The sequence below is a fragment of the Hylobates moloch genome, unplaced genomic scaffold, assembly GCF_009828535.3.
Source record: "Hylobates moloch isolate HMO894 unplaced genomic scaffold, HMol_V3 SCAFFOLD_6, whole genome shotgun sequence".
Classification (NCBI taxonomy): domain Eukaryota; kingdom Metazoa; phylum Chordata; class Mammalia; order Primates; family Hylobatidae; genus Hylobates; species Hylobates moloch.
The window spans coordinates 128726138-128753465 of NW_026652281.1; the positions used below are offsets into that span (position 1 = coordinate 128726138).

The 27328-nt window shown below is 47.8% G+C and overlaps 1 protein-coding gene and 1 long non-coding RNA gene across 4 annotated transcripts; one reads left to right on the forward strand and one right to left on the reverse strand.

Moving 5' to 3' along the window:
- Positions 1 to 1551: 1551 nt before the first annotated feature.
- Positions 1552 to 26021, reverse strand: SPARC (secreted protein acidic and cysteine rich). Of its 2 annotated transcripts, none has more exons than XM_032158424.2 (10): positions 25897 to 26021; positions 15245 to 15314; positions 13733 to 13792; positions 12251 to 12338; positions 10693 to 10814; positions 8782 to 8902; positions 6570 to 6703; positions 5463 to 5611; positions 3206 to 3354; positions 1552 to 2717 (listed from the first exon to the last, which is right to left on the reverse strand). In XM_032158424.2, the coding sequence occupies exons 2-10, from the start codon at positions 15299 to 15301 to the stop codon at positions 2689 to 2691; spliced, it is 909 nt and encodes a 302-aa protein (XP_032014315.1). In that variant the 5' UTR covers positions 15302 to 15314; positions 25897 to 26021; the 3' UTR covers positions 1552 to 2688. The 2 variants fall into 2 exon arrangements, with proteins under 2 accessions (XP_032014315.1, XP_032014314.1); XM_032158423.2 differs by having other exon boundaries at positions 13733 to 13795.
- On the forward strand, positions 16058 to 21994 carry LOC116471740 (uncharacterized). Of its 2 annotated transcripts, none has more exons than XR_009213862.1 (4): positions 16058 to 16163; positions 18291 to 18415; positions 18727 to 18826; positions 21859 to 21994. It is a non-coding gene; the product is annotated as an uncharacterized LOC116471740 (long non-coding RNA). The 2 variants fall into 2 exon arrangements; XR_009213861.1 differs by having other exon boundaries at positions 18758 to 18826.
- Positions 26022 to 27328: the final 1307 nt, after the last annotated feature.

The following is a 27328-nucleotide window of genomic DNA, read 5'->3' on the forward strand; positions in this document are numbered from 1 at the left end:
TTCCAGTTCTCCCCTTTTTTCAGTGCCTCATCACATGACCAAGTCACCCAAGCTCCCTGAACGTCAGTAAGTTGGTGGCAGAGCTACTGTGATAGTAACATGTATTCCATGTATGATCTGCCCTGAGATGACCAAGGGACAGACTGCATCATTCAGTCCACAGGGCAAATGTTACATCTCCCACCTACCTGAAGGAGCACCCAGTCCAAGTCATTTTCCATGATAGTTCTCTGCTTTATTTCCTTTGCAGCACGTTTTTATCAGAAACACTATCGCAAATTTATGTATGGTCTGCCTGCTAGAATGTTAGAAAGCTCCAGGGGAGCAAAGATCACGCACGCTGCCTACTCCTAAGATTCCCTAACACATTGCAGGTACCTGATGAATGTCGCCGAATGACTGAATGAGCCAATGCTGAAATTTACTTCAATTCCTCTCGCTACAGATTCCTAGAGATTATGAGACTAGTGCTGGGCTTGCATTCCTCAAATGGCCAGCACCAAATGGGCCAATCTCTCCTACTGCTCTCCCTCCCATTGTGTAGAAGAGCACACCAGAATACAGTTTGATTTTTTTAGGAGCTTTTATTATTTTAGTAATCTTAACATAACTTAAAATAAGAGAGGGGAAATGACATCTGGAGATCTAGGTATGTGGCCCATTGCAATTGAGCACATTTCTTGGGTCTGTTTCTCTATCTCTAAGGGGAGTCTCAAAACACCAGCTCATAATATGACACTAACATGATGAACATGCATGAGCTTTGAAAAGTGCTCTGTAGTCTTATGATGATCTAGAAGAGCACTGTCCAATAGAACTTTCTGTGATGATGAAAATATTCTACTTCTGACCTATTCAATAGGGTAACCACTAATCATGCATGGCTCTCAAGCACTTGAAATGTTGCTAGTGTGATTGGGGAGCTGCATTTTGAATGTTAATTAATTTAAATTTAAATCTTAAAAAGTTACATGTGGGTAGTGGCTGCCGTACGGAACAGTACAGCACTAGAATAATGCTGTGTCCTCCTGTTACACATACTCATGGTCTCTCCTACTCTCCCTTCATCGCACCTGTGACATCTTGCAATTTATATTTGGTTGTGTCATTATTTAATGTATTCCTCCTGGACTCTAAGCTCCAAATGAACAAATGCTTTGTCTACTTTGCCATAATTGTGTTCCCGGTGCTTGGCATGGGACCTGGTACACAGTAAATACATCATAAATATTTTGTGAATGAATGAACGAACGACCATGATTAATAAAAGGACATAGCTGCTCAGTCTGGTGCTGATAATGGTGGTAGTGATCAAAAGGGTTAAACCACAGGTCATTAAATGAAAACAGCTAACTTAGTGCTTATAGGAACCATACACTCCCTGTGTATAAACATGCCGGTGTGTGTGTACAGGTGTGTGTGCAAAAGCATAATAATATGTTTGCAAAGGTTTGCATTTTTGTAGTCGTGTGTAGACATGTATGCTCATGTGTTTGTGTGTCAGGATAATAAGGTGACTAAGACTAAGACACATGCAAATCACCCAGGAAGGCAGTTTCTAAGTCATTACTTTTTATTTTGAAAGATTTGTGAAACTCTTCACATCATGGTGAGAGTCTGTATGATTAATAAGAAGCAGCTTTTTCATGAAATGCTTGGAGGTGAACGAGTTCTCAGCCTGTGAGATCTGACCATCCCATTAACTTTGAAGTATCTCTTGATTAATAGAAGAAAAAAAGGGAGGGTGAAGAAAAGGAGGAACATGCTAAAAACCTTATGACAGTCATCCAAATGTGAGGAAAGAACAACCGATTCACCAACTCCACTTTTTCTATTTTACAACTTTCTGCATCTCACTCTTGATTTTGGCCTTCCTGGCTGAAACAGCCTGGCAGTCCCCAGAACCCCTGAGAAGAGCCCTGATGCTCCAAAAGACAGAGGGGGAGAAGCCCTGCAGGATGTGCTGACCACTTCCCAGAGAACTGACAGTCCGTGATCCCAAAAGTTTGAACCAATAGCCTAATGTGAAAAGAAACTGCACTGAAAGGTAAAGGAGGAAATGGTGATGAACTGGGCTTATGTGAGAATGTCTATATTTTCATAACACAGCCCCAGAATCTTTCTCTCAGTTACAGCCTCAGGCAAACTACATTCTGGTTGGTGGGTTCTGCAGGGATCTCTCCCACCACTGAGCCTCTAGTCCCAAGACCATCCTTGACAACATCGTGTATCTGTTACTTCCCTTTGCCCACCTCCAGGCCACCTGGGGAAGCCCACAGGCAGCCAAGACCCTGAAATGAAATGAACACAAAGTCTGACTCGGTGAGTATTAGTTTCAAACAGAACACTAAAGAGAAAAGTTGAAGCTGCAATGTGTGTTTAAGGCAGAGCCCAGCAGATCTGTGTCCACCCATGTGCCAATAAGACAATGGGCAAAGCTACAAATGGCAAGAGAAAAATGCGACTATTAACGCATGTGGAAAAGGCCTTAATAGTTAAGTTACAGCTAAGAATGTCATGTCTTAGGTTAGAATTTTCATTTTTAGCACCGTTAATGTATTCACTTAAATCTATGTTAGCACCTTGTCCCCAGGCAGAACAACAAACCATCCAAACATTTTAAACATTGGGGGAAACACGAAGGGGAGGGTTAAAGAGAGAGAATCCGGTACTGCGGAAGGAGTGGATTTAGATCACAAGATCCTTGTCGATATCCTCTGCAAAGCAAGAAAACAGCAGGGTTAAAAATAAGGCTGTGTCGATGATGACGCACTTCCCAAGGAGTCGGTGGACTCCCACCCATCCCCAGGGGCAGGGGTCTAGGTGGCCGTCCAAGGTCACCCAGGAAGTCAGTGCCGGAGGAACCTCGCTCTCCCTGTCTCTGGCCTGTCCCTGTCTCTTACACACACTGCCAAGTTACACTTCCTGTTTCCTCTCTTTGTGCCTGCCAGTTCCCAAAATAGTGTTTAGCACAGGGTGAGTGCTAACGCTTGAGGGAGGGAAAGACAGAGGGACAGTCGGATGGACAGAGAAGGATCAGGAAGATGCCCAAGAGACAGGAGTCAAATAGGCAGAGAGAGCAGAGACAGGCAGAGAGGACAGACAACAGACAGACCAAGAGGGCGGAGAGTGGGGGGATGACAACCCAGCACCCTGGGAGCAGTGCTTCTGCCCATGCCCCTTGCTTCTTTGTTCAGATACTCACTCTGCTTGATGCCGAAGCAGCCGGCCCACTCATCCAGGGCGATGTACTTGTCATTGTCCAGGTCACAGGTCTCGAAAAAGCGCGTGGTGCAATGCTCCATGGGGATGAGGGGAGCACGCAGTGGGGCCAGCTCGGTGTGGGAGAGGTACCTGCAGGGAAGGAGGCAGGGAGGGCCTGAGGCATGGAAAAGCTCCACACCCAGCCTTGGGAGGCAACCGGGGAGTTAGCCTGACCCAGAGCATGGAGGAAAGGATATTCAAAGCAGGACAAAAAGCCAGAATCCCAGGTCTACCCCTAGCTCTGCCACTGACTGCTCTGAGACTCAGAGAACAGCAGTGCGTCATTTGGAACCTCAGTTCTCCTTCCAGCAAAGAGGAGGAGTTGGCCATAATTACTAATGGCCCTTCCAGCTCTAAGGTTTCGGGGGCTCAAAAACAAAGGTCTGTTTGGTGTATTTGATTGTTTCCTAATTGGCTGAGAACTGGGGACACAGAAACTTAAAATCAAAATTCAGCACTTCTGCTATGGGTAGATAAAAATCTAGCATGACACAACACTGTATATTGTCTAAGGACACACATTTATACATCTATAAATGCCTAGTAAAGGGTCTAAAAATGACACACCAATCTGGTGACAATGCTGCCTTCTGGGGAGGAATGTGGAAAGGGACTGGGATTGGCAGTGAGGGTCAACAGGAGCTCTATCTTCATAGAGCTTTGCTTGTGTATCCGGTAATGTCTGAGAGGGAGGCCCTTTGAAAGTCTCTCCGACTGTCCTCCCTCCCTATTCTCCCTGCTAGCCTTAGACTCCAGAGCATGTGTATAATTTTTTTCTTTGTTCCCCAGAGCCCCCAACTACTTGTCCCTAAAACACTCTCCCCGCCAAGGATCTCCAGGGAACAATGTGACTCCAGTTGTCTTCTTAACCTCTAGACCTCCCAGCCCCACCCAGCTCTCCAAAGAAATCACACAATGTTTGAACTGATAGGAACATTCTCCTCCCCTTCATTGTACTGGTGGAAAACTGAGGCCCAGGGAGGGGCAGGGATGCAGGCAAGGTCACCTACAGCCCTGGGATGGGAGGAGGAGGAAGCAGATCCCCTTGCCCAGGCTGGACCCCTTTCCCAGATGTGCCGTCCTTGCACCCCATCTGGAAGCCTCCCTCCAGGCCCTCTGTTGCAGTGGGATCCAGTTGCTTTGCCTGAGCTCCAGATGTTCCCATTTGACTTTTCCCCTCCCTGCCATAATGAGTGACTCAGCTGGATCCCAGCCATGGCAAGAGCCTGGGAGAGAAGTGGCCGGGAGATTCCCAGAACTCAGGAGACCCCAGCCCTCAGGATCACTGGCAGGGTTGGCAGACTCCAGGCACACAGGCTGGACAAAGAGCGAGGGGTGAACATCCTAGAGAGGAGGTTCCCTGGCAGCCCTTCCTTTCCCCTCTGTGTGATGCTCTGCTTCCACAACCCAAGGACAAAGAAGAAACCACTCTGGGAAGGTGCAAGTGTGGCTTGCTCCATCTGAGGCTGAGCAGGGGCTCTCACTTCATCACCACAAGAGAAGGTCAGAAGGTAGTGACAGGGTTATGAACAGTATGAGTCCATGAGGGCAAGGACCATGCCAGCTCTGACTGCTGTTCAATCCCCTGCCTAGAATAGTGCAGGGCACAAAATGCACACTCAATAAGCATTTGCTAACTGGCCAGCTGCCTGCCTGTTCGGCAGTGCAGTTGCACAGGGCCTCATAACTCATTTGGACAAGGGACAAGAGCCCTCAAACTGGGGGCTTGCAAAATAGACGGGCTTTTTTGGATAACTTCCAGGATCAGTTGGGCCCTGTTGGGGCTGGGCCTTAGGAGGGGGCTTAGACGGTGCCAGGTGGCTGCTCTGCCCCTGGATGTTCTGCTGAAGGACAGGGAGCGTGTGGCTGACCCCACCTTGTCCCCTGCCACCCCTTGGAGCCTGGTACTCCTTCTTAACTCACACTACTTCATTATGCAGATATCCATGCCTAGTACTTGCAGGATTATGGAGCTATTTTGAACTCCTACTGACTTTCATCTCAGCATGAGAGTGTCTTATTGGTTTCTTTCTCCCAGATCCACATCTTTTCTCCAGGTGCCTCATCCTTCTGCTCCAATCCCCAGGCAAACTGTGAATGCTGCTGAGAGGCTGTGTAGGCTACTGAGAGGCTTTGTGGCCATAGCTAGTGCACCTGCCAGCCTTGAGCTCTGTTCACTCTAGGGTCTGGGGTCTTACCCATCAATGGGGTGCTGGTCCAGCTGGCCGAACTGCCAGTGCACAGGAAAGATGTACATGTTGTAGTTCTTCTCGAAGTCCCGGGCCAGCAGCTCCACGGGGTGGTCTCCTGCCTCCAGGCGCTTCTCATTCTCATGGATCTTCTTCACCTGAGGGAGTAGAGACTGTGTGTGACAAGAGGTCCATGGAGATTGTCTGGACCAGTCGGGCCCTCCCACCCCTGCCAGAAGGCCAGAGCAGGCAGAGACTAGCCAGACCAAAGCTCACAGCGAGGGGAAGGAGGTGTCATAGATGGGTATCAGCATCTCATTCACAAAAACAGAAGCCTGGGATGACCTCAAAGAATTCTCCATATAGCTACTCACATCAAAATCACCTGCAGAAGGCCAGGCACACTCTCATGCCTGTAATCCCAGCACTTTGGGAGTCTGAGGCAGGCAGATCACCTGAGGCCAGGAGTTTTGAGACCAGCCTGGCCAACATAGTGAAACTCCGTCTCTACTAAAAATACAAAAATTAGCCAGGCGTGGTGGCATGCCTGTAGTCCCAGCTACTCAGGAGGCTGAGGCAGGGGAATCACTTGAACCCGGGAGGTGGAGGTTGCAGTGAACTGAGATCGCACCACTGCACTCCAGTCTGGCAACAGAGTGAGACTTTGCCTCAAAAAAAATAAAATAAACATAAATCACCTGGGGAGTATTTAGAATGCAGCTTCCTGGGCCTTGCTTTCTAGAGACACTGTTTCAGTGGCCTGAGGTGGGGCCAAGGAATCTGCATTTCATCAGCTTCTTGGGGTAGGTAATATGCTCATTAAAGTTTAAGATCCACAGACTCCAAAAGAAAAAGGAAAAAGAGCTGTTTGTGTCTCTTGTTTAACATTAGGTTAAACAAAGGGAGCAGGTCTCTGCTGCAGGACTTCTCAGAGCCTCTAAGATATTAATGTGCACCACCAGCCTCCAAAGGCGGGAAGAGGAGTATGTGCCCTGGCGCTCAGGGCTAAATGCACGCTCCAGAGCAGGATGCCGCCCTGCAGTTGGGGGCCCAGTTCTAGAAACGGGACTGGATCTTCGCCAGCAAGGGGCCAGCAGGGCCAGAGAGACCACTTACCCGCAGCTTCTGCTTCTCAGTCAGAAGATTGTTGTCCTCATCCCTCTCATACAGGGTGACCAGGACGTTCTTGAGCCAGTCCCGCATGCGCAGGGGGAATTCGGTTAGCTCAGAGTCCAGGCAAGGGGGGATGTCTAGGTTCCAAACACAAGGGTGGTCAGCACAGACCCTGAATCTCCCTGCCGAGAGCCAACGAGCTGCCTGGGCCGTGCTGCCCACCCCAGGGCATTGGTGGCCTTGGCACAGTGGCTCAACCTCTCTAGGCCACAGTTTCTTCACAGGACAATGAGCAGAGGAGATTATGTGTGGGAAGAATGCTCTAGAAATGCATTGTGCAAAGGCATAGCTGCTGCTTTCCTCAGCCTGATCTGCTCTGCTCAGGGAAATGGATGGCTCCTGATGGCTCCTGCACCTTACTGGGTGCTGGGCTTTGGGTGTGATCCTAGCTGAGACTGAGCCCATGTTGTTCACGTCAACCATTGGCAGGTGTTTGAAGCTGGGAGGCTGAGGGATCACATCTATCCACAGGCCCAGCTTGGCAGGGAGTGCGGAGTAGAGGACTCAGGAATGTGTAACCACCAGAACCTTGTTAGAAATGATTCTAACCTGGTCTTTGGAACTTAGAATCCCAAATGTCGGACCTGCAGATTTCATCCAAGTCCACACTTATCTTTTTGTTTTATTTTCTTTTTTCTTTCTTTTTTTCTTCCTCTTTTTTTTTTAGACAGGGTCTCACTCTGTTGCCTAGGCTGGAGTGCAGTGGCACAATCACGGCTAACTGCAGCCTCAGCCTCCTGGGCTCAACCAATCCTCCCTCCTCAGCCTCCTGAGTAGCTGGGACTACAGGCACGTGCCACCATACCCAGCTAATTTTTGTATGTTTTCCAGAGACAAGGTTTTGCCGCATTGCCCAGACTGGTCTCGAACTCCTGAGCTCAAGTTATCCTCCCTACTTGGCCTCCCAAAGTGCTGGGATTACAGGCGTGAGCCACTGCGCCTGACCCAAGTTCACACTTTGTACTGGACTTATTAGAGGTCAGCATGGAGAGAAGGGACTTGCTCAAGGCCACATTGTCAGAGCTCATCCAGCATCCAGGACAGTGTGGTCACCTGGGGGCTCAGGGGTCTGTTCTTCCCTCATCATTGAACCAGGGAAAGTCCCCCCTGTGAGGCTACCTTCATCATCAGCTGGGGACTGGGAGAGAACATCTGGTGATAAAAACCTTAGGAGTTGGAGTGAGTGGACAACATGCCCCAGGGAAAGCAAAGCCACTTCGTAAAGGCTCCTTAAGACAGGCACTCTAGTCTCGCTGCCCAGGGACTTCCTACCCATGTTTCTTCCCCCAACCCTCCTTTTCTATTCTGTACCTTCTCAATTTCATACCTGGGGTCCCACGAGGAGAACTTTGTTTCCCGCCCCTACATACTTTTCTGCACCCTGTACACCTGAGGCAGGTGAGTGGCTCTCCTCATTGCCATCGGGTGCCAGAATACACAAGACCCACAGTGTGGATGTTGCCTTGGAGGGGGAGCAGGTATGGTCTTGGGGGTCTCCCATGAGAGGGAGGATACTGAACAAGGCACTTGGCCCCACTGAGTTTGCAGCTGGGGTCACTAACCAAAGATCAGGCCACACCCTGGCATCTCTCCCCAGACAACTGACTCCCAGGTTTCCGGAAGAGGGTGCTTATCCCCTCTTTTCGGAGGGCAGATAGGAATGTAATAGAGTAAAAGGGTGAAGATATGACAGTACGAAGTAACAGGGCCCAAAGCAAACCAACAGGCATGCCCTTATTTTAAAGCATTCAAATTCAGATATTTTCAAAATATTTTGTAGGCCCAGGTCAAACATCATTTTTGCTTTACAGTGTTGAAGCAAGAAAGATTCAACTTAGCCTGAGAGAAGAACTTCTTCCTCATTAGAGAAATGAAATGCGGTTGTCTCAGATGCTAATAAGAGACTCCAGAAATCTTCCCTGATGTTGACCTTCCATAGTCCCTCAGTCCTTCCCCAGAAAGTGCCCTGAACTCAGAGTTGAGAGGAGCCAACTCATAGACAATTACCTCATTTTATAAATGGGGATGCTGAGACTCAGAAAGGGAAAGAGATTTGCCCAAGATCACCCAGCATGGGGGTGGCAGAGCCAGCTTCAGTGCCAGCTCAGATCTCCCTCCCCAAGACGGGAGTCTGGAAGGGCCTAAGGACACTCACATTTGCAAGGCCCGATGTAGTCCAGGTGGAGCTTGTGGCCCTTCTTGGTGCCCTCCAGGGTGCACTTTGTGGCAAAGAAGTGGCAAGAAGAGTCGAAGGTCTTGTTGTCATTGCTGCACACCTGTTGGCAAAGCACAGAGTAACCCCTCCTTCATTCCCAAAGCCCTTCGCTGATACCGCTATCCTTGTCCATTTCAGAGATGGGGACACTGAGAGTTAAGCAGTGAATGTCATTAGCCCGAGGTCATACAGTGAGTTAGTGGTAGGGCTGGGACACAAATCCACTCTTTGGGTCCCCAGGTCAATGCTCAGCCCAGGCTGAGAGCCAACCATGGTCTCTGAGCAGAGGCATGACTGAGTCAGGTCTGAGATACAGGAAAAAAAAATCCTGGAAGATATTTGAAGAGAAAGTTAAAGACGGGAATGGGAGAGAAACAAGAGTGTTCAAAGAAGAGTTAACATAGCAGGCCTGGAATTGTTATCCTTAGAAAGGCCTGCTTGTAAGGTCAGCGTGTGGCTGGTATCTGGGAACTTAGCTGGGAAACAGTTCCCCGCACTGTTGTAAATCTTTCCCTAACTGATAAGAGTGGATCACTATGCCTGGACTGTTTGTACAAACCATCTGGTTTATGCTGAACATCTGCTTTCCTTCTGGAAGTGTGAAATTCTGGTGCACGCTAGGCAAAGGGTACCTACGTGACCAGCCTCCAATTAAAACTTTGGGTGCTGAGTCTCTAATGAGCTTCCCTGGACAGAAACATCAGTCACATGTGGCTGCATCTTTGTAGCTGGGGTAAGAATACACTCTGATGACCCCTCATGGGAGTAAGTCAGTCTCCACCCAGATTCCTCCAGACTCTGCTAGCGTCTTTTTCCCTTACGATCCAGCTGTATATCCTGAATATGTCGTTGTACTAAACTTTAGCTGTGAGTACAACTGTATGCTGAGCCAATGGAGTCCTAGTCAATCTCTGAACATAGGGGTGGCCAAGCAGAGATGTTGAGGGCTGGACAAGGGCAGTGGCCTAAGTAGCTGTGTTAGGAGGAGGGGAGCCTGTGTTGAACATCCTGTCTGTACTTACTTAGTATAGCTTATATGTCACTGCAGAGGGAGAACTGATGGGCACTGGTGACTGGGCATTGGGAGTGGGGAGGGGTGAGGAGGAGGAAAATGTTAACAATGATATTAAAATACGGAGCCCAGAGGCTGTGTAGTCTCTGGAGAAACTGAAGATGGAGAAGCCAGATGGGAGGCTGTAGGAACAATGCTGGCCCCAGATTTGCTGCCATGAGCTAGACTGCTACTAGCATGATGGTGGGCAGGAGCAGGCACTCAAAAAATATTTACTTGGACGGATGGATGGATCCTATTGGAGAGAAGGGACATATTTGAGAGATAATTTAAAATTAAGTAGCATTTATTGGATACTTGTTATGTACCAAACATTTTCTGACACATCTCCACAATAGTTCTGTGAGTTAAGGACTATTTTTATCCTCTCTTTTGACGTGAGAAAACTGAGACCTGAAAAGGTTCGGCAACTTAGCTGAAATCTCACGGCTAACAAGTGATGGAGATGAGATCTGAAGTCAACCTTCAGTTTGGTCCCAGAACCCTTATTTTTGGACCTGATTCTTTGCTGATGCTCTTATACTCTTAGCTCTAAGAGTCTGGCACAGGGCTTGGAACCTGATAGTGCTGTTTAAAGTCTTGGTGGTTGCTGAAAAGATCCAGTGCCAGGCACAGCACTCTGACTCATCCCCTCTTTCCTGCTGGGACTAGGTCTAGCAAGGGGACTTCTGAGACTGGCACTGCCCCATAGAACCACCAAGCCAACAGTTTCCTGAGCAGACATCCTGTATTCCGAAGTGCCCAATCCCTACCCCTTGCCCCTGTCTCTCAGCCCTCACCTTCTCAAACTCGCCAATGGGGGCCGGGCAGCTGGTGGGGTCCTGGCACACGCACATGGGGGTGTTGTTCTCATCCAGCTCGCACACCTTGCCGTGTTTGCAGTGGTGATTCTGGCAGGGGTCTGTAGGGCAGAAAGACAAGGGAGTTCGCATCACCTGGACTAGCACATCCACCCCCATCCTACCTGGACAGATCTCAGGGCTGACAGGCCTTGGCTGTGGCCCCCACTCTGGGCTTTGGACAGCCCTGAGTCCTGCCTGCTCTTGCACTGAGCCTCGCAGTCAACATTTAGGGCAGCAGCTGGTTCAGCCTGGGGATTAGAGGTTTAGCTCGAGATAGAGGTCAGGCACTTTTGGGGGGCTGGAGGCTCAGTCTGGGACCCAGAAACACTAGATACCATATGGCTTTCCCAAAGATTGAAGCAACCATTGTGTTCCTGGGTCTCCATTGAACAAGCACAGTGAGGCATTTCTGGATTCCAGAATAAGCTTTCTAGAATGGCTTAGAAAGTCAGCTGTTGACACTGAGCCAGGGAGCTGTGAGGCCCAACAAAACAGACTTAAGTGGCTGTAAAGGAAAAGGGAGAAGAGCCTCAAGGTCCATGCTGGACAATAGAGCCTGGTAAACACCGGATGAGGTGGGCGTGGAGGCGGGAAGGAACATGACTCAGTAGACGTCCCTCTGTTCAACAAAAACCCTGTGCCCAGCTAGATCAAATACCATTAGCTGTCCCCTCAGGATGAGAGCTTAATGTGGCCTTTTCCTCGCAATGCTTTATTTTTGGTGTTTTAATAATCCTTTAGTGGATGCCTACTCAGCTTGTCTGAAAACTTCCCGGCAGCCCTGGGACGAGGGTCTGCCATCTTCATCAGCCCCATAGGAAAGATGAAAAGCTGAGGCTCCGAGATGCTAAGCAAGCTGGCATGGAGAAGCCTAGGTTCAAAGCTTGGTTGGACTGCTTCCAAAGTCCTTGCTCTTAACCCCTTGGGTACAAATGCCTTGCACCTAGGGCTGCAGCCAGAGCCCCTAGGTCATTTCTCTCCCATGGCACTAATGCATGGATAGCATGGTACGGATTATGTCAGGTTGCATTTCCTCAGGACCTCGTTTCCTTGGGCTGTGTGAAATACAATGAGCTTATGAGTGTGCAAGTTCCTGATCTCTTCTCTCAGATCTACTCCTCTGTGGGGCACGGGCTGATACAGAAGCAATGGGGGATTTCGGCGACCAGATGTGATCAGCAACCTCTGTGGGACTGGGGAACTCAGCTTTGGACTCAGGGCAAAGAGCTATGAGGGGAGAAGCCCATTTCCAGCTGGAGAACTCTCCTTCCTACCACACACATGGATGGCCGGGAAACCGATCTTGCCCGGATCCCAGGGGACTGAGTGCCACAGTTTCCCAGTTGTTAAGTCAAAGCCGTGTTTCCTCCATAGCCCACTGAGGACCCCACCCTGCATTTCTGCTGGAAGGAGCCTCATGTGGGCTGTCCTCATGCCCCAGGCCCAGGCAGCCAAGGGCAGCTTGGATGTGCCAAATCACAGGGAAGGGACGTACTTTCCGCCACCACCTCCTCTTCGGTTTCCTCTGCACCGTCATCAAATTCTCCTACTTCCACCTGGACAGGATTAGCTCCCACAGATACCTGGAATTGAGGGAGAAGAATGGGTAAAATGGTCCCCACTCCCATCCCAGACCCATAAGGGTAGCTGAAGGGTTCCAGGTCACAGAAAGCACAAATGCAGGGTTGGGAATCCAGATTTAATCTGTAAGCCTGCTGTGTTTTGCAGTATGCCTGGGATTCTGTTGAGCTGCCTTAGAGGTCACCAGGGGTGTTAGGGAAAGAGAGTGTGAAAGGAAAATATATCTTGGACCCCAAAATCACTAAGCTAAGGGGAAAAGTCAAGCTGGGAACTCCATAGGACAAACTCGCCTCCTATTCTATGCAGTCATCCCTCTGAGGCTCACCTGAGACAAATGCTTATCTGATTGCTTCCTCTCCCCTATTGTTTATGTAAAAATGCAGATTCACTGAGCCAGATTAAATTGTGTATTCAGGGGAAGGCTGATCAAAGACTCAAAGGAATGCAACCATTTGTCTCTTATCTCCTTCTAACCTGGAAGCCCCCACTTCTCAATTTGTCTTGCCTTAGCGAACTCAACCAATGTACAATTTAGACATGTTGATTGATGTCTCATGTCTCCCTAAAATGTCTAAAAGCAAACTGTACTCCCGCCCACCTTGGATACATGTCTCAGAACTTCCTGAGGCTGTGTCACAGGCACATCCTTAACCTTGGCAAAATAAACTTTCTAAATTGACTGAGATCTATGTTCACAAGAGGGTGTCAAGCCTCCACCCCTGCCAGCCACACCCAAGCATCTCCCCTTTCCTCTGTGTGTGTGTGTGTGTGTGTGTGTGTGTGTGTGTGTGTGTTTTGTTTGTTTGTTTGTTTTTTGAGATGGAGTCTCACGCTGTCGCCCAGGGTAGAGTACAGTGGTGAGATCTTGGCTAACTGCGACCTCTGCCTCCCGGGTTCAAGCGATTCTCCTACCTCAGCCTCCCGAGTAGCTGGGATTACAGGCGCCTGCCACCACGCCCAGCTAATTTTTTGTATTTTTAGTAGAGACAGGGTTTCACCATGTTGGCCACACTGGTCTCGAACTCCTGACCTCGTGATTCGCCTGCCTCGGCCTCCCAAAGTGCTGGGATTACAGGCGTGAGCCACCGCACCCGGCCTCCTCTATTTTATGTTTGCAAAAACTGTGGGTAATCATGGAAGAACAATTGTTGCACAGCTTAAAAAACAAAAATTTTAAGGTCCTGGGTCCCCAAACGTAGGGTTCCGTTGAAGGTTGGGGAAGCATTCAGGAGAGTGTCAGGATGTGGGAGATACTCAGGGTTTGCATCTATGCTGTGTGTGTACACGGAGACGAATGCCCCACTCTAGCGTTGAGACCCACAGCATCCGCCCTAATTTCTCAGGGCACAGATATGGGTAGAGAGGGGCTAAGGGGCTGTGGTCACTGCCCACATACCTCAGTCACCTCTGCCACAGTTTCTTCCACCACCTCTGTCTCATCAGGCAGGGCTTCTTGCTGCTGTTGGAAAGAGAAAGTAGCGCTCAGAGGGGTCAGGAATAAGGCCAGCTTCACCTCCAAAGTGCCTGTGGCCTGGGATACAGGCTAGGGGAGCTTGGAGAGCAGCTTACTGGAGATCCCCAAAGTTGTGCCTCACAGACTGCCATGGTGAGGGACAGAACAAAGAAGAAGCCAGTCATCTGAGCACCGTGGAACACTCAAGCAGCTCCCATTTTATATATTTTATATCCTAGGTGTCTACCTAAGATTTAGTTTGGAAAAGTATTTCTGCTGCTTTGAATTCTTATAAAGTCTGAAAATCACTGATCCAGACCAATTCCCTCACTTTACAGATATGAAAATTGACATCCAGAGGGGATGACACTGTGAATTTTAACAGATGTCATCATCTTCCTCACAGTCATAATAATGTGATATTATTATTATTATTATTAGGCAATTTTTCTTGCCATTTCAACTTGGAGTAAGAGGAAGCAAGAAAACACACAACTTTGAGGCCCTTAACTGGCTGGGGCTGCTTCAAAACTTAATGCCAACTTTGAGAAACTTTTGCCTCCATCTACCAGCCTGATCAAGATTGCCAGGGTTTGCCATCACTCCCACTTCTTAGTGAAAAGAGGATGAGGGGATCACAGGTTGAAAGAAATTGCACTTTTTGCCTGCCCTGTTTCTTCCTCCTCTCCTGGTGAAGGCTTCCAGATGAGCTGTGGATAACTACTCCTGTCCTCTGCATGCAGTGCTTGGAGGAACTGTCTGTCAATCAAGGAGCCCCATTCTCCCCTGGCCAAGAAGCTGGCTCAGGACCCAGGCTCAGCTTGGCACATTCTCTCAAGATGTGAAAATTGCTGGAGTTGATTCATTCAGATAGCAACATCTCAGAGACTGTCCATTAGTTCTTAACTCTCAAAGCCTAGAGCTGCCCTTTTCCAGTCCTCCCCAAGGCCTTTAACATTATAATCGACCTCTGTGTCTTCCCCTCCTCCCCCAATTTAGTCAGATTGAACTGTTGATTACAACCAAACAACCCTCACTGTTTCAGAAGCCAACACATTCCTCTCTCTATAGCTTGAATCTCTTCTAATACCATCCCTACCAGCAATCCCCCACATCCTGTCTCCTGCCTACTTGAATTCCTCATATGACAAAGAGGTCATTTCCTTCTAAAGCAATCCTAGTTCATTGCTGGGAGGCTATGACTACTAAGAAGTTTATCTAACATTACATGGAACTCTCTTTTCTCTGAAACCTCCACCCAATGGTCCTCATCCCAGTTTTTCTCCTGAGCTTATTAACTTAAGAAAAACAAAATCTTTAAAAAAAAAAAAAAAGACATCTAACTTGAAATAGGGAAGTCCCTGTTCCTTTTCAGCATCCAGGGCTGGCAGGCTCAGAACCCCTGGAGTTAGTGGTAGGAATGAAAACAAGAGGATATGATATTTAGATACTTACAGGGGCTGCCAAGGCCCTCCCAGCCAGGCAAAGGAGAAAGAAGATCCAGGTCCTCATGGTGCTGGGAACCCTATGGGGAGGAGAGATTGAGAGTTCAGTGAGGGTAAGACTTCCTTATGGAGATTTCCTTCTGAATTCCTGATACGTGCAAGATAATGTTAGACGGTACAAGTTAAATGATAGTGAAAAACATGAGAGGAGGTTGGTTCCATTTAATATTCTTTCATTTCTGCTTATATGAGAAGAAAGTCTGAGTTTGGTGCTAAGATGTCTTGAACACCTCCTTTATACTCATCTATCTCCTTTTTTAACAAAGAGAGAACAAGCCTCCAGCTCAGAGCTCCCACAGGAAATTATATCCAGCTGGAACTGAATAAAGTTGTTTTGTTTTTTTTAAGTGTTTGTTTTTACAATTTCCTTCTATTTACGACAAAGGTACACAGAGTTTTCCATGTATGGTAATGATATAAAATCTGCTTTTGTAATATATTTATTAAAGTTTTTGCAAAGTGATTCAACTAAGGTGATGGGCTAATTAGTTAAGTTTGGGCAATGCCAAACCAGATCATCTTCAAGGTCCCTTCAATCCCTGATATTCTAAAATTATTTTTTTCCCTAAACCCAATCTCTGTCGCCTCCTCCTCCTCTGTCGCCTCCTCCCCCTCCTTCCTACTCCCTCTGCAATGGGAGAAGTTAATAGGCACAATTTCTTGCCAATTTGAGACAATGAGATCCACATTCTAAAACAAAGAACAATAGTCTTGGAATGTAACCCATGGAAACTTGAGGGTGGCCACATTTTTCTCCATTCTACCCAGAAGGGACGGCACTTCTTTAGGTCCTGTAAGGAAACCATCCAGATGCTTCCATGTGTTGCAGAGGGGATATTAGCTGAGATCTAGAAAATACCTCCGTTCTGGTAACTGTTAAGGCCTCATTCTCTAAATGCCAAGCTCTAGACTCTAATACTCTCATGACTATAAGGGATGTTGGAGCAATATCTCCTCTGAGGGTTCAAAACCAAAATGTTATTCCTAACAGAGGCTCTGTGGTGGAGACATTTCATTTCTTGCACTAACTAAATGGCTTTTCATTCTCAAGTGACTTTAGAAAGTTATTTCTTTTACTGATCTAAATGTGCCTCCCTCAAACTTTCTGATCTGTCTACCCCACCTCCCCTGCAGCCACAAAGAACAAACCTGCTCTCTCTACCCACAAATAACCTTCCATCAGGAGCAACAGTGGCCATGTCTTCCCTCTTTTTTCTCCCAAAATGTCTCTGTCAGGCTCATCATCCCTTATTTCTTCCAAGACTTCTCAACTGACCAAATGGTGGTGGGAGGTAACCTGGCATCATGGAGAAAAACACTCAGCTTGAAATTAAATGCCAGGGGGTCTTGTTCTACCACAGTAGTATCAAGTCTTTTGGTCTCTCTAGACCTTGGTTCCCCCATCTATCAATTGAAAGGGGTAGACTAGGTGAACTTTGAGATGGCAGCCTCGGTCCTTAAAATGCTCTTAAGACACCCCAAGCACATTCTGGTCTTGACACATATAGTCTCCTCTGGGATCATTTGTCTTCACTTGTACTATAGCATTTGGGAAGCAGAAACAGGCAGAGGAAGAGCTGACTTCATAATGGTCCTTTCTTGGGCTTAAAGAGACACAAAACCTCACCCCCTACTGCATAGAGTGAATGAAATAAAACTAACAGAAATGTAAAGGACCTGGGGGTTTGGTATTGCTTCACAATGACCCCAACTTCCACAGGAGTCTAGTCTTCCCTTTTGAGGCAGCTTGCGGAATGTTCCTCCCCTCACACAGTTGTTCACTTGTTCCCCAGGCTTAAGTGGAAAAATCTCCCTTCTTGCTTCCCCTTTTGGAAGACGCAAGATAAATAACTCCTGCGTGTGGCTTGGGACAAATGGAACAGAAAAGAAAACATCAAGGAAGGACTTGTCTAAGATAGTTTGAGGTTGAAGGATCAAAGTGAAATGGCAGCTGAAACAAATCAAAACAAAAAGTCACCCTGTCTGAGCTACAATGACAGGGAAGTCATGTTATTGAAGAAATAGCCCAGCTAGGACTGGAAATGTAGTAAGCTTCAGATTATGAGCAGAATAACCACGCTTCCCTCTGTGACCAGGGGAAGGTTTCGCTGGGCGGCTCTTCCGTCTGTCCTGCCTCCCCATCTTCCTGAATTCCTTTTCCAGCTGCACACTCACTCTCCCTGCCACCCCTATCCCTGCTGTTGCAGCCAGAAGAGAAAAATAACTCTAAGTCTTATAGTGCTGCTTCATAGTTTCTAAAGCACTGTCACATAACACTGTCTCCCAGAGCCTTCTGACAATGCTGGGAAGTAGGCAGAGAGGCGTGGAAGGGTTCTTAGTCCCACTGTCCTAATGGGGAGTCTGAGGTTGAGAGGGAGGAAGCACTTGTCCAAAGTCATGCAACAATTCAGGCCCTCTCCAAATAGGCAAGCGTTCTCACTCTTGGAGTTGGGGTGAGCCTAATAGGAATTATGCTCAGACAGGTGGGAGTAGGGGAGAAATGCAGAGAGACTGTTAAGAACAGAATGCAAAATCTTGGAATACACCTTCAAAGTTTTGGAAGAAAACTGTAAAAACAAACACAAAATCTGGGTCCTGCCCAGTACCCGGTGCTAACCACCAGTCCAAGAGCGCTTTTCCCCCAGATGATGAGATGGGAGGGAAGGGAAGCAGCTGAACTATTCCAGATGCACAGCCATACTCCCTGCTTCCCCATGAGATACCTCTCTGAGGCTCTCTAAACTACCACTGACCAAACAGCCCTGCGTCCATTCTGCAAAGCTAATGGAGTATAACAGTCACCCCAGCAAGGTCAGAACACAGTGTCAAACCCCAGCATTCAGAACTCACAGCTGTGATCCTTCGCCAATCAAACCTAGGTGTAGCGTGCTTGGTGAAAATTTAAATTCCCTTCATATAAATGACCAATATTAAATGAAAACTCCCTCCTTTGTATTTCTTTAGTCTGTGATGATGCATACATTTATCATTTTCAGGGTGTTTTCATAATCCAGCACCCCACTGGGGGCTCAAGTCACATCTTTCTGCCCAATAGTACGTACGGATGAGAAGACCAAGGCCTAGAGGAAAGGAGAAACCTGCCAACAGCTAATAGCAGTGAGTGAGTGAGTGGCAGGGCTAGGGTGAGAACCCGTGCAACCCTACCCCACTACTGGTACGTCTCTACCTCTGCACACTATTTCCCTTGGCAGCTACCCGCTCCCGGGTGGTCACCTGAATGGGGCTCAGTTGGGCCTTGAACTGGCCTGAGTTCCTGGGAAAGAAAATGCCCAGGGCCAGGGGAGGAAGAAAAGGCATATTTCCCTTGGCATGGTGGCCATCGAATACAGACAGTCTTAGCCCCCTCCCAGCCACCACTGCCTCCTGTTCCGTACATCAAGTCCCTTCCTTTTGCCTTTATTTGCTCTGGAGACTGCTGAAAACCCGTCCTTGGCGCCAGCAGGACCTGAAGCTGAGGTCACTTCTCTCTCTGGAAAGACTCCGAGGATGGAAAAGTACAGCCAGCCCCCAGGTTTGATCCTCAAAACATAAAGGGCCTCCTTTGGGCTCTCCTTGGACGTTAAAAAGCCACTGAACGTTAGAACAGGGGGGATACCTCAGAATCATAGAATCATGGACTGTGGGTCTCAGAATGATAGACTTAGGATGTAAAGCAAAGAAACTGAGTTGCCATCATTAAATCTTATTTGGGTGGAAAGAACTTATAGAGTAATGCAACCCAACAACTTCCCAAGATGATGAACACATTCTATATCTACGTGATCCACTACGATAGCTACTGGTTACAAGTGGTTACTGAATGCTTGAAATGTTGCCAGTGGAAATGAAGAACTGAGTTTTAAATTGTATTTCATTTTAACCAATTTTTTTATTTAAAAATTTTATGCAAAAGGACCGAGGCCAATCCAAAAAATCTTACTTAACCCATACCTCGTTGAAATACCGCAATAGAGAATAGTGGAAAACATCTTTTTTTTTTTTTTCGAGACAGGGTCTCCCTTTGTCACCCAGACTGGAGTGCAGTTGGCGCAATCTCAGCTCACTGCAGCCTCTGCCTCTTGGGCTCAAGTGATTCTCCCACCTCAGCCTCCCGGGTAGCTGAGATCACAGGCACATGTGACTACACCCAGCGAATTTTTCTATTTTTTTTTTTTTTTTTTGTAGAGATGGGGTTTCACTATGTTGCCCAGGCTGGTCTTGAACTCCTGACTTCAAGCGATCCGCCCACCTCGGCCTCCCAAAGAGGTGGGAGTATAGGCGTGAGCCACCATGCCCGTCTATTTTAATCAACTTAAATCTAAATAGCCATATGTGTCTAGTGGCTACCATGGTAGACAGAGTGGTAATAAACTATGAGGCAGTATAGCATAAAGGTAAGCTCATAGGCTCTGGAGCCAGAATATACAGGTTCAAATCCTGGCTCACCACTTAGCAATTGTATGACCTTTAGAAATCAACTTTACCTCTTGGGGCCTCAATTTGTTCCCCAATGTGTAAAATGGAAACAATAACATACCAATCTTGAAAGGCTCATGGGTGATTTACACAAGAGAATCCAAATAAAGAGGTAAGCAATGTCGTCGTTGGGAAGAGCATCTTCAAGTGCGAGGCTCCCAGAATCTCCAGCCCCCGAAAGAATTCAGTGCAAAATTCCAGTGCTTTATAAGCCCAGGGAGAAAGGGGTGTTTGGGTGGAACAAAGGACATATTGCCCCTGTTGGTCTGGGTAAGTCCGGCCTCCAGAGGATACAGTGATGAAGACCAGGCCCAGGGCTGGCCTCTTAATTGGGCAGCTGATACCAGCCAAGCATCTCACTCTCACTATTTGGCTTGGAACAAGGGCTCCAAAAACACATGTTGCTGGTAAACAAGCCCAAAGAGAGGAAAACAAGTCTAGAGGCTAATAAAGGAAGCCGGGAGCCAGGCCCTCCAGGGAGCTGGGACTCGGAAGGAGCCTGGGGTCTGCTGACGTGGGGACCGAGCCAGGCAGGCCAGAGAGGTGGCCACATGCAGCTACAATGGCACTCCTGCTCACACCCCTGGGAGTAGACACAGCAGCTCAGAGGTGGCCTCATGACGTGGAAGTCAGGAGAGCTGAGAGCAAGTCAGCATGTCTCGCAGCTGACTGTGCGAACTTAGGGGAGTCTCCTCTGCTCTCCAGAACTAACACCCCCAGCTTGTCTGGATAAGGTCAGTGCTCAAACTTATGTAAGTCAGAAAATCCTTTATTTCAATGAAGTCTTCTGCAGAGTCCGATATTTCAAACAGCTGAAATCTTTTAGCATGTGTTGAAACATGTGAATGGGTATTATCTAGTTAATCAATAAGTGTGAAATTAAAAAACAAGAGCAGGCTGGGCGCGATGGCTCACACCTGCAATCCCAGCACTTTGGGAGGCCGACGCGGGTGGATCACCTGAAGTCAGGAGTTAGAGACCAGCCTGGCCAACATGATGAAACCCCATCTCTACTAAAAACACAAAAAATTAGCCGGGCGTGGTGGCAGGCACCTATAATCCCAGCTACTCGGGAGGCTGAGGCAGGAGAGTCACTTGAACCCGGGAGGCGGAGGTTGCAGTGAGCCAAGATTGTGCCATTGCACTCTGGCCTGGGCAACAAGAGTGAAACTCCCTCTCAAAAAAATCCACAAAAAAGAAAAGCAGATAAAAATGGAGTGGAGCTGAGGACTGGGAGTCCTACACACGGGGACATTCCCTAAGATACCTTGGAACATCTATAGTTTCTCCTACGAACACAATATGGAACCCTTGGGCAAGGTGGTCCCTTAGGTTCTTTTCAGCTCTGATTTTCCGGAACAACTTGGGCAGAAACTTTTTAGAGCATTACCTCTCTCCACTTGCCCCTTGTCTCTCTGCTTCCACTTCTATTTCCTGCTGGAAGGGAAGACGCTAAAGGAAACTTTTAAGGTGTGGCAGCTAAAACTTAGGACTGGAGAGCTTCTGGGGCAACTCAGAGGTGGCTCCAGAGTTTGGGGCCGGAATCAGCCTGAGATTCCATAAAGACATCTGAGATGCCACGTTGCACTGTGACAAGCAGAGGCTGGGGTGGAGCTTCAGGCTTCCTCCTTGGCTCCCTCTAGGGGACCGCTGCTGCATCGTGGTGACCACAAATGAAAGGATGAGAAATAACATCAAAGTGTCCAGGCTGTTGCATCTGGAAAGGCCTCCGAGATCCCAAAGATAGCAAATATGTGGCATATGTGACAAATACGTGGCCTCCACCTACCCCTCCTGCACATGTGGCAGACATTACTAATCAATCGCTTGACCTCTTCTCCTAAAGCCTAGAGAGTCATCAGAATCCTGAACACAGTTCTTCTGACAGCCACTACCGATGAATTAGTGATGTTGTCAGGCCACATGAAACCTCTGTGTGATGCCTCTTATTGTAGAGGTAGAGAAATTGAGGCTTAGAGAAGGAAAATACCTCACTGGAGGTCACACGGCAAGCTGGCGTCTGAGCCAAACTTCCAGATGTTCAAAAACATCCAGATGTTTACTTTGCTTTGCTTTTTTATCTGATAGGTCTGAAATCCTAATGCCATGACTAACACAAGATGACCCAGAGGGATCCCCAGACGAGAGAAGTTAATACCAAGTTTCTGAAAGAAACCAGCTCTGAAAACAATTGTTGTCTATGTTCGTGTTTTCCTTCCAGATGTAAAGCTCTATAGCTTGATGGGTGAGAGCAGAGATGATTTCCTGTCTAAGCTGCCAGCTGAGGAGAGGCTGTTTTTCTAAATAATTCTGTCAAGTCACTACTTGCTGGCCCTGGCCCTGCACAGCCCAGCTGTCCCTGGGTTCAGGATTGAGGTTGGAAGGGAGGGAGGGAGGGAGGCATCAGGTTCTGTGCTGTATAAACAAGGTCCTCAGGGTTGCTGAAAGCTCAAGGCCGGTTTTCCCTTCTCTCCTTTGAGACTGACGTTTGGGAGGGAGCCAGCTAGAAGCAAGGGAGCAGCCGCCTACAGGCACATCATGCAGGGCCTTTGGGCCTAATGACAAAGCCATGTGGGCTGGAATAGGCATTGCAGGCCAGCCAACGGGAGAGACAAAGTGCTGCTCACCACTTAGTATCCATGGGGCTTGTGTGCATGAGTGTGTTTCCAAACTGAACAAATGGGGATGGGTGGGGGAAGGCAAAGTGAACATCTAAATGGCTCCAAACACCTAGAAGTTTGGCTCAGACGCCAGCTTGCTATGTGACCTCCAGTGAGTTATTTTCTCTTCCTGAGCCTCAGTTTCTCTCTCTCTGAGACATAGAGGTGGTTGGTGATATATGTAGGTTACACGTCTGTCTCATTGTCGTGATCCATATTATGTTTGACTGTGCACATCCATCCACGTGTGGCTGCAAGTAGCGGTGTGTGTTTGTACACCTGATGGCATGTCTGTGTAAGTTACATACAGCCTGACTTAGCATCTGTCTGTTTCAGCCTGTAATAGGCGAGGGTCAGAATTTTCACATTCATTAAGATATATTCCTGGAACTTGTCTGTAAATCAGTGTCATCCAGGAAGAGGTGTGTGAGTGAATGACTTTCTGTGTCTGCTCCTGTAATGAGGCACTTACTTTTAGCTGAGCCAGTGGGTGCCTGTTGATGGAAATCGATGTTTATACTCTTCATCCCTATGGGTTTGTACCTGTCCCTGTTTATCTCTGCATATTTATCTACCTACATAAATGACTTCAAAAGCCAAATATTCTACTGTTTACCTCACACCCTCAGCTCTTTCCTTTCCTTCACCATTCTTTCTTATTTATAGCTTGTTTTCACCAAGGAAAGCTGCTCTCATGAATAGCAAACCCCAGCCACACCATTGGTTGACAAATCTCTACAGATGGATAAGGATTACAGCATGATGGTTATACAACTCAAGATCCCCTAGCCCATCCTTTCTTGTTTTCTTTTCAACTGGGGGTACAGTAAGGGGGTGTTAAAAATGCAGGCCAGTTATTCCTTTGAATAAAAGCGGTATCTGGGATTTAGGTTTACAGGACTTCAGAGTTAGAAGGATGCCTGGGAGATCATCTAGCTTAGAAACTCTATTTAACAGTTTGGGAAACTGCAGCCTCGAGAGAGGAAGTGTCTTTCCCAATGTCAGGCACTGTGAGTTAGAACATACTTTTTTTTTTTTTCACTCTTAGCCAATGCTTTTCCTACATAGAGGGCACAACAGTCTTGGGAAATACACAAGAAGGTCCCCAAATCAAAATGAAGATAAACAATATTATGATTTTAAAATTTTTCCTGTCAGTACTTCTAGTAAAGGGAAGTTCTATACAAACCCCAAGATGATGGAGCTGCCAGGAAAAAAAAAAAAAAAAAAAAGCTGAGAATGATTTCACCAGGTCTTTGGATGCCATTAATCCATCAGTTCTAAAAACCCTTTGCATTATGAGGGAACGCCACAATTCGCAAAGTGCTTCCCTGCGCATTATCCCATTTCTTCTACACACTATCTACCCCCTAGAGGTGGCTGCTGTTACTGTTCTTTAACTGTAGAGGGAATGGGGCCCAGAAAGAAGTATTAGTTCAAGATCAAATGGTACCTTCAGGGCACAGTCAGAGCTAAAACCCAGGTCTTCAAACACCCTTGCAAGGAGATTATCACGGCCCAAGGCTTCCCCGGAATCCTGAGAGATCACAAGGGCAGGGCCTAGAATTTGCTGCAGTCCTTGAATTTGGGGGTGGGGTACGTTCAGACTGATGTTCTTATAGGGTTTCGAGCGTCCCCTCCCAGCCAGCAGGCAGAGACCCTGAAAAAAAGGTTACCGTGGCAACTCGCATTCCTCGGAGAGTGAGTCAGGCAGAGAAGAGCCTTCTGGTGGGTGGGACTTGGAGAAAGTTTCGAAAGTTGATTCCTTCTCCAGGCAACCCCCTTCCTCCCCTCCCTCCCTCCCCCTCTTTGCTCTAGGCTTTGTCGATGTGGCAGCTGATAGCTGCGAGTTAACTCTTTCCTCAACCACTCCCTTTTCAAAAGGCTTCATCCTCCAGCAAATACACACATTTGTTACCAGTCCTCACTCCATCCCCACGTCATGCCCTCTAATCCATTTGAGAATATCTTAAAGCTGAAAGCTGTGATCACCCATATTCATTCTCTCTCTCTCTCTCTCTCTCTCTCGCTCTCTCTCTCACACACACACACACACACAGTGCATACAATTTTTAGGGGCTTACAGATGGCTTGAGGCCCATTCGAAGACCACTCCATAGACCCTGGTTAAGAAATCTTCCTTTGAATATTTTAGAGGACACAAAGCACCCCGAAGAGCCTTCAGTTTCAGCCTTCTTTCATTACAGATGGGGCACTAAATCCAGGGGAGACACTTACCTAAGATCACACATAAAATGCATGCCCGAAGCCTGTGTCCTACTTCTGCTTTGCTTCTCACTAAACCACCAGCACTTGGGGCGTATAGAAATTTAACTCTAAAACATTACTAGAGAAAACATTTTCTCTAATGAAAAAAATGCTGTCCTTTCCTGAGGAAAATGCATGCCTTTCTGTTCCCTTTTGGGCAGACTGGGATTCCTGGAAGACATAACTCATCCCAGTGCCCCCTTTCCCTTGGAGTCCTTGGAGTCCCTTTCCCTAAGGAAGTCCACTTGACAGCCAGTTCGTGGAGCCAGTGGCGGTGAAGAAAGGTAGTGGGTTTGTCTGAAGAAGACCTGACACCCTGACAGGCTGGACACCAGTCTTGGGTGGAGTATGGAAGGGGACCCTGGAATTCTCTCCCTCTTCCCTTCTCCCTTTCCCCCTTCTGAGAACATCTCCCCCAGCACACTCCACCTCCCATTACACCCATGTCTTGGTTGGCAATATCTGATGTCTGGGTTCTTCAGACCTAGATAAACTAAGGGCTACTGCCTGTGTTTACCATCCCAAGGAACTCAGGACAGGAACAACACCTAGCCCAAGACTGAGGTTGTGATGGTGCCATTTCAGGCAGGATGGCACTGAAATTTGTGTACTGGGGGGACGGAACGTGGTGTTTGGGAGTGGGGAGAATTAGATGAAAACAGAAGGCTTCCCAGAGGTGTGGATTAATGGTGAAGCCTCCCCCTTTGCCTTTCAGAGATCAACTGATTGTTCGTGCAAAGTCCCTTTTGGAAAACAGAGCCCCTGACCGAGATCTGGAGGACAGACTCCGGTTGCTGTCCAGGTCCCTGTGGCAGCTGTGATGGGATCAGATTCCCAGGAAAGGAGGAGGCTGCCACATTTGCAAAGGGAGCAAAAAGGACAGGCAGGCAGCCTCTGAAACCAGAGACAGACACAGAGAGAAACAGAGAGTGAGAAAATGCTCCCCCGAAGACATAGTGAGATTATTTTCTGTAAACCTATAAGGGAAGACAAAGTTACACAGTGAGTCCACCTTCTGAAAAGCAACAGGCAGACAGGACCGAGGACCATGCTCTTAAGGGGAGCCGTGATGAAGCCGGGAGGAGAGGCACATCCTCAGCAGAGCTTCCCTCCCTTTCACACGAGCTGACGGCGTGAACGAGGGTGTTGGGGTTGGTGCAACTATAGAAGGGAAAGGCTGGGCGGGGGTCACACATACCTCAGTGGCAGACAGGCAGGCGGCAGGCAGCGCGCGCTCTCCGGGCAGTCTGAAGGTCTGCGGGAATGTGGAGGGGTTTAGAGACAGGCAACAGGAAACCACTCAGAGCTCTGGGCTGGGTCTATCTCCCCTCCACCCCGTGGTCCCTCCTCCTCCTGTCTCCTCCTTCCCCCGGCCTCCTCCTTCTCCCATAGCCAAAGCTGTCTCTGTCTTTCATTTCTTTCCTCCTCTTTTTGCGGTGGGCTGTCCTGACCAAACGTCCCAACCCTGCCTGCCTCATCTGTTCCGGGGCTGCTGCCTAAACCGACTCACAGAGTGCCAGGGCTGGACAGGCCTGGAGGGATGAGCCAGAACAGCCTCTTTCTTGTTCAGAGGGCAAGTGAGGCCTGGAGACTGCAAGGAATTACCCAATAGCCCCCAGGGGCAGAACCAGGCCCAAGTGTCTTGATCTTCTAAACAGTGAGCTTTACAGGAGTCCTCCCTAATATTAGGCAATGCTGAGAAGGGCCAAGCAATTCAAGGGGGTTGTATTTGCCACAAAGGCAAGGCCAGGACTTACCACTGTACAGACAAGACAAGCTGCTACTAGTGGTATCATCCTTGATGATTTGGAACTGGTCTTAAAAAAAAATCCCACTCAAACTCCACTTGTATCACCGATAGACACATAAGGGATTAGACATCTAGCTTGTGGACCTGTGCCACCAGTATTGAACAGATAAGGTAATTGATGATATTGATGATAATCATAGGAGTAACAATAGCCAAAGTTTACTGAGGATTTAATAATCTTCACAGCAACCCCTTATCTTAGACATTGTAATTATGACCATTTTAATAATAAGGAAACATAGATGCTAAGTAACTTGCCTATGATCACCTGGCAAAAAGTGGTATGAGTGGGCTGATTCTATGTTTCAACTTGGGTCACTCCTGTTGTATATGAACTGCTCAGTGCAACAGGTCTTGGTTGAATATTTATTTCGTGCCTAAAACTCTGGGAGGTATGAGAATTAATAAATACCTGGTCCTCGTCCTCAAAAAGTTTTGTGGTTTCTGGTTTTTTTTTGAGACAGAGTCTCACTCACTCTGTTGCCCAGGCTGGAGTGCAGTGGTATGATTTTGGCTCACTGCAACTTCTGCCTCCCGGGTTCAAGCAATTATCGTGCCTCAGCCTCCAGAGTAGCTGGGATTACAGGCGCACATGCCACAACACCCAGCTAATTTATTGTATTTTTAGTAGAAATGGGGTTTCAACATGTTGCCCAGGCTGGTCTCGAACTCCTGAGCTCAGGCAATCCGAATGCCTTGGCTTCCCAAAGTGCTAGGATTACAGGCGTGAGCCACCGCACCCAGCTTAGCTTTGTGGTTTCTTAAATTGTTTTTTAATTTTTTGACTAGTTAAGTGCAGAACCGAGAAGGGAAAAAAAGT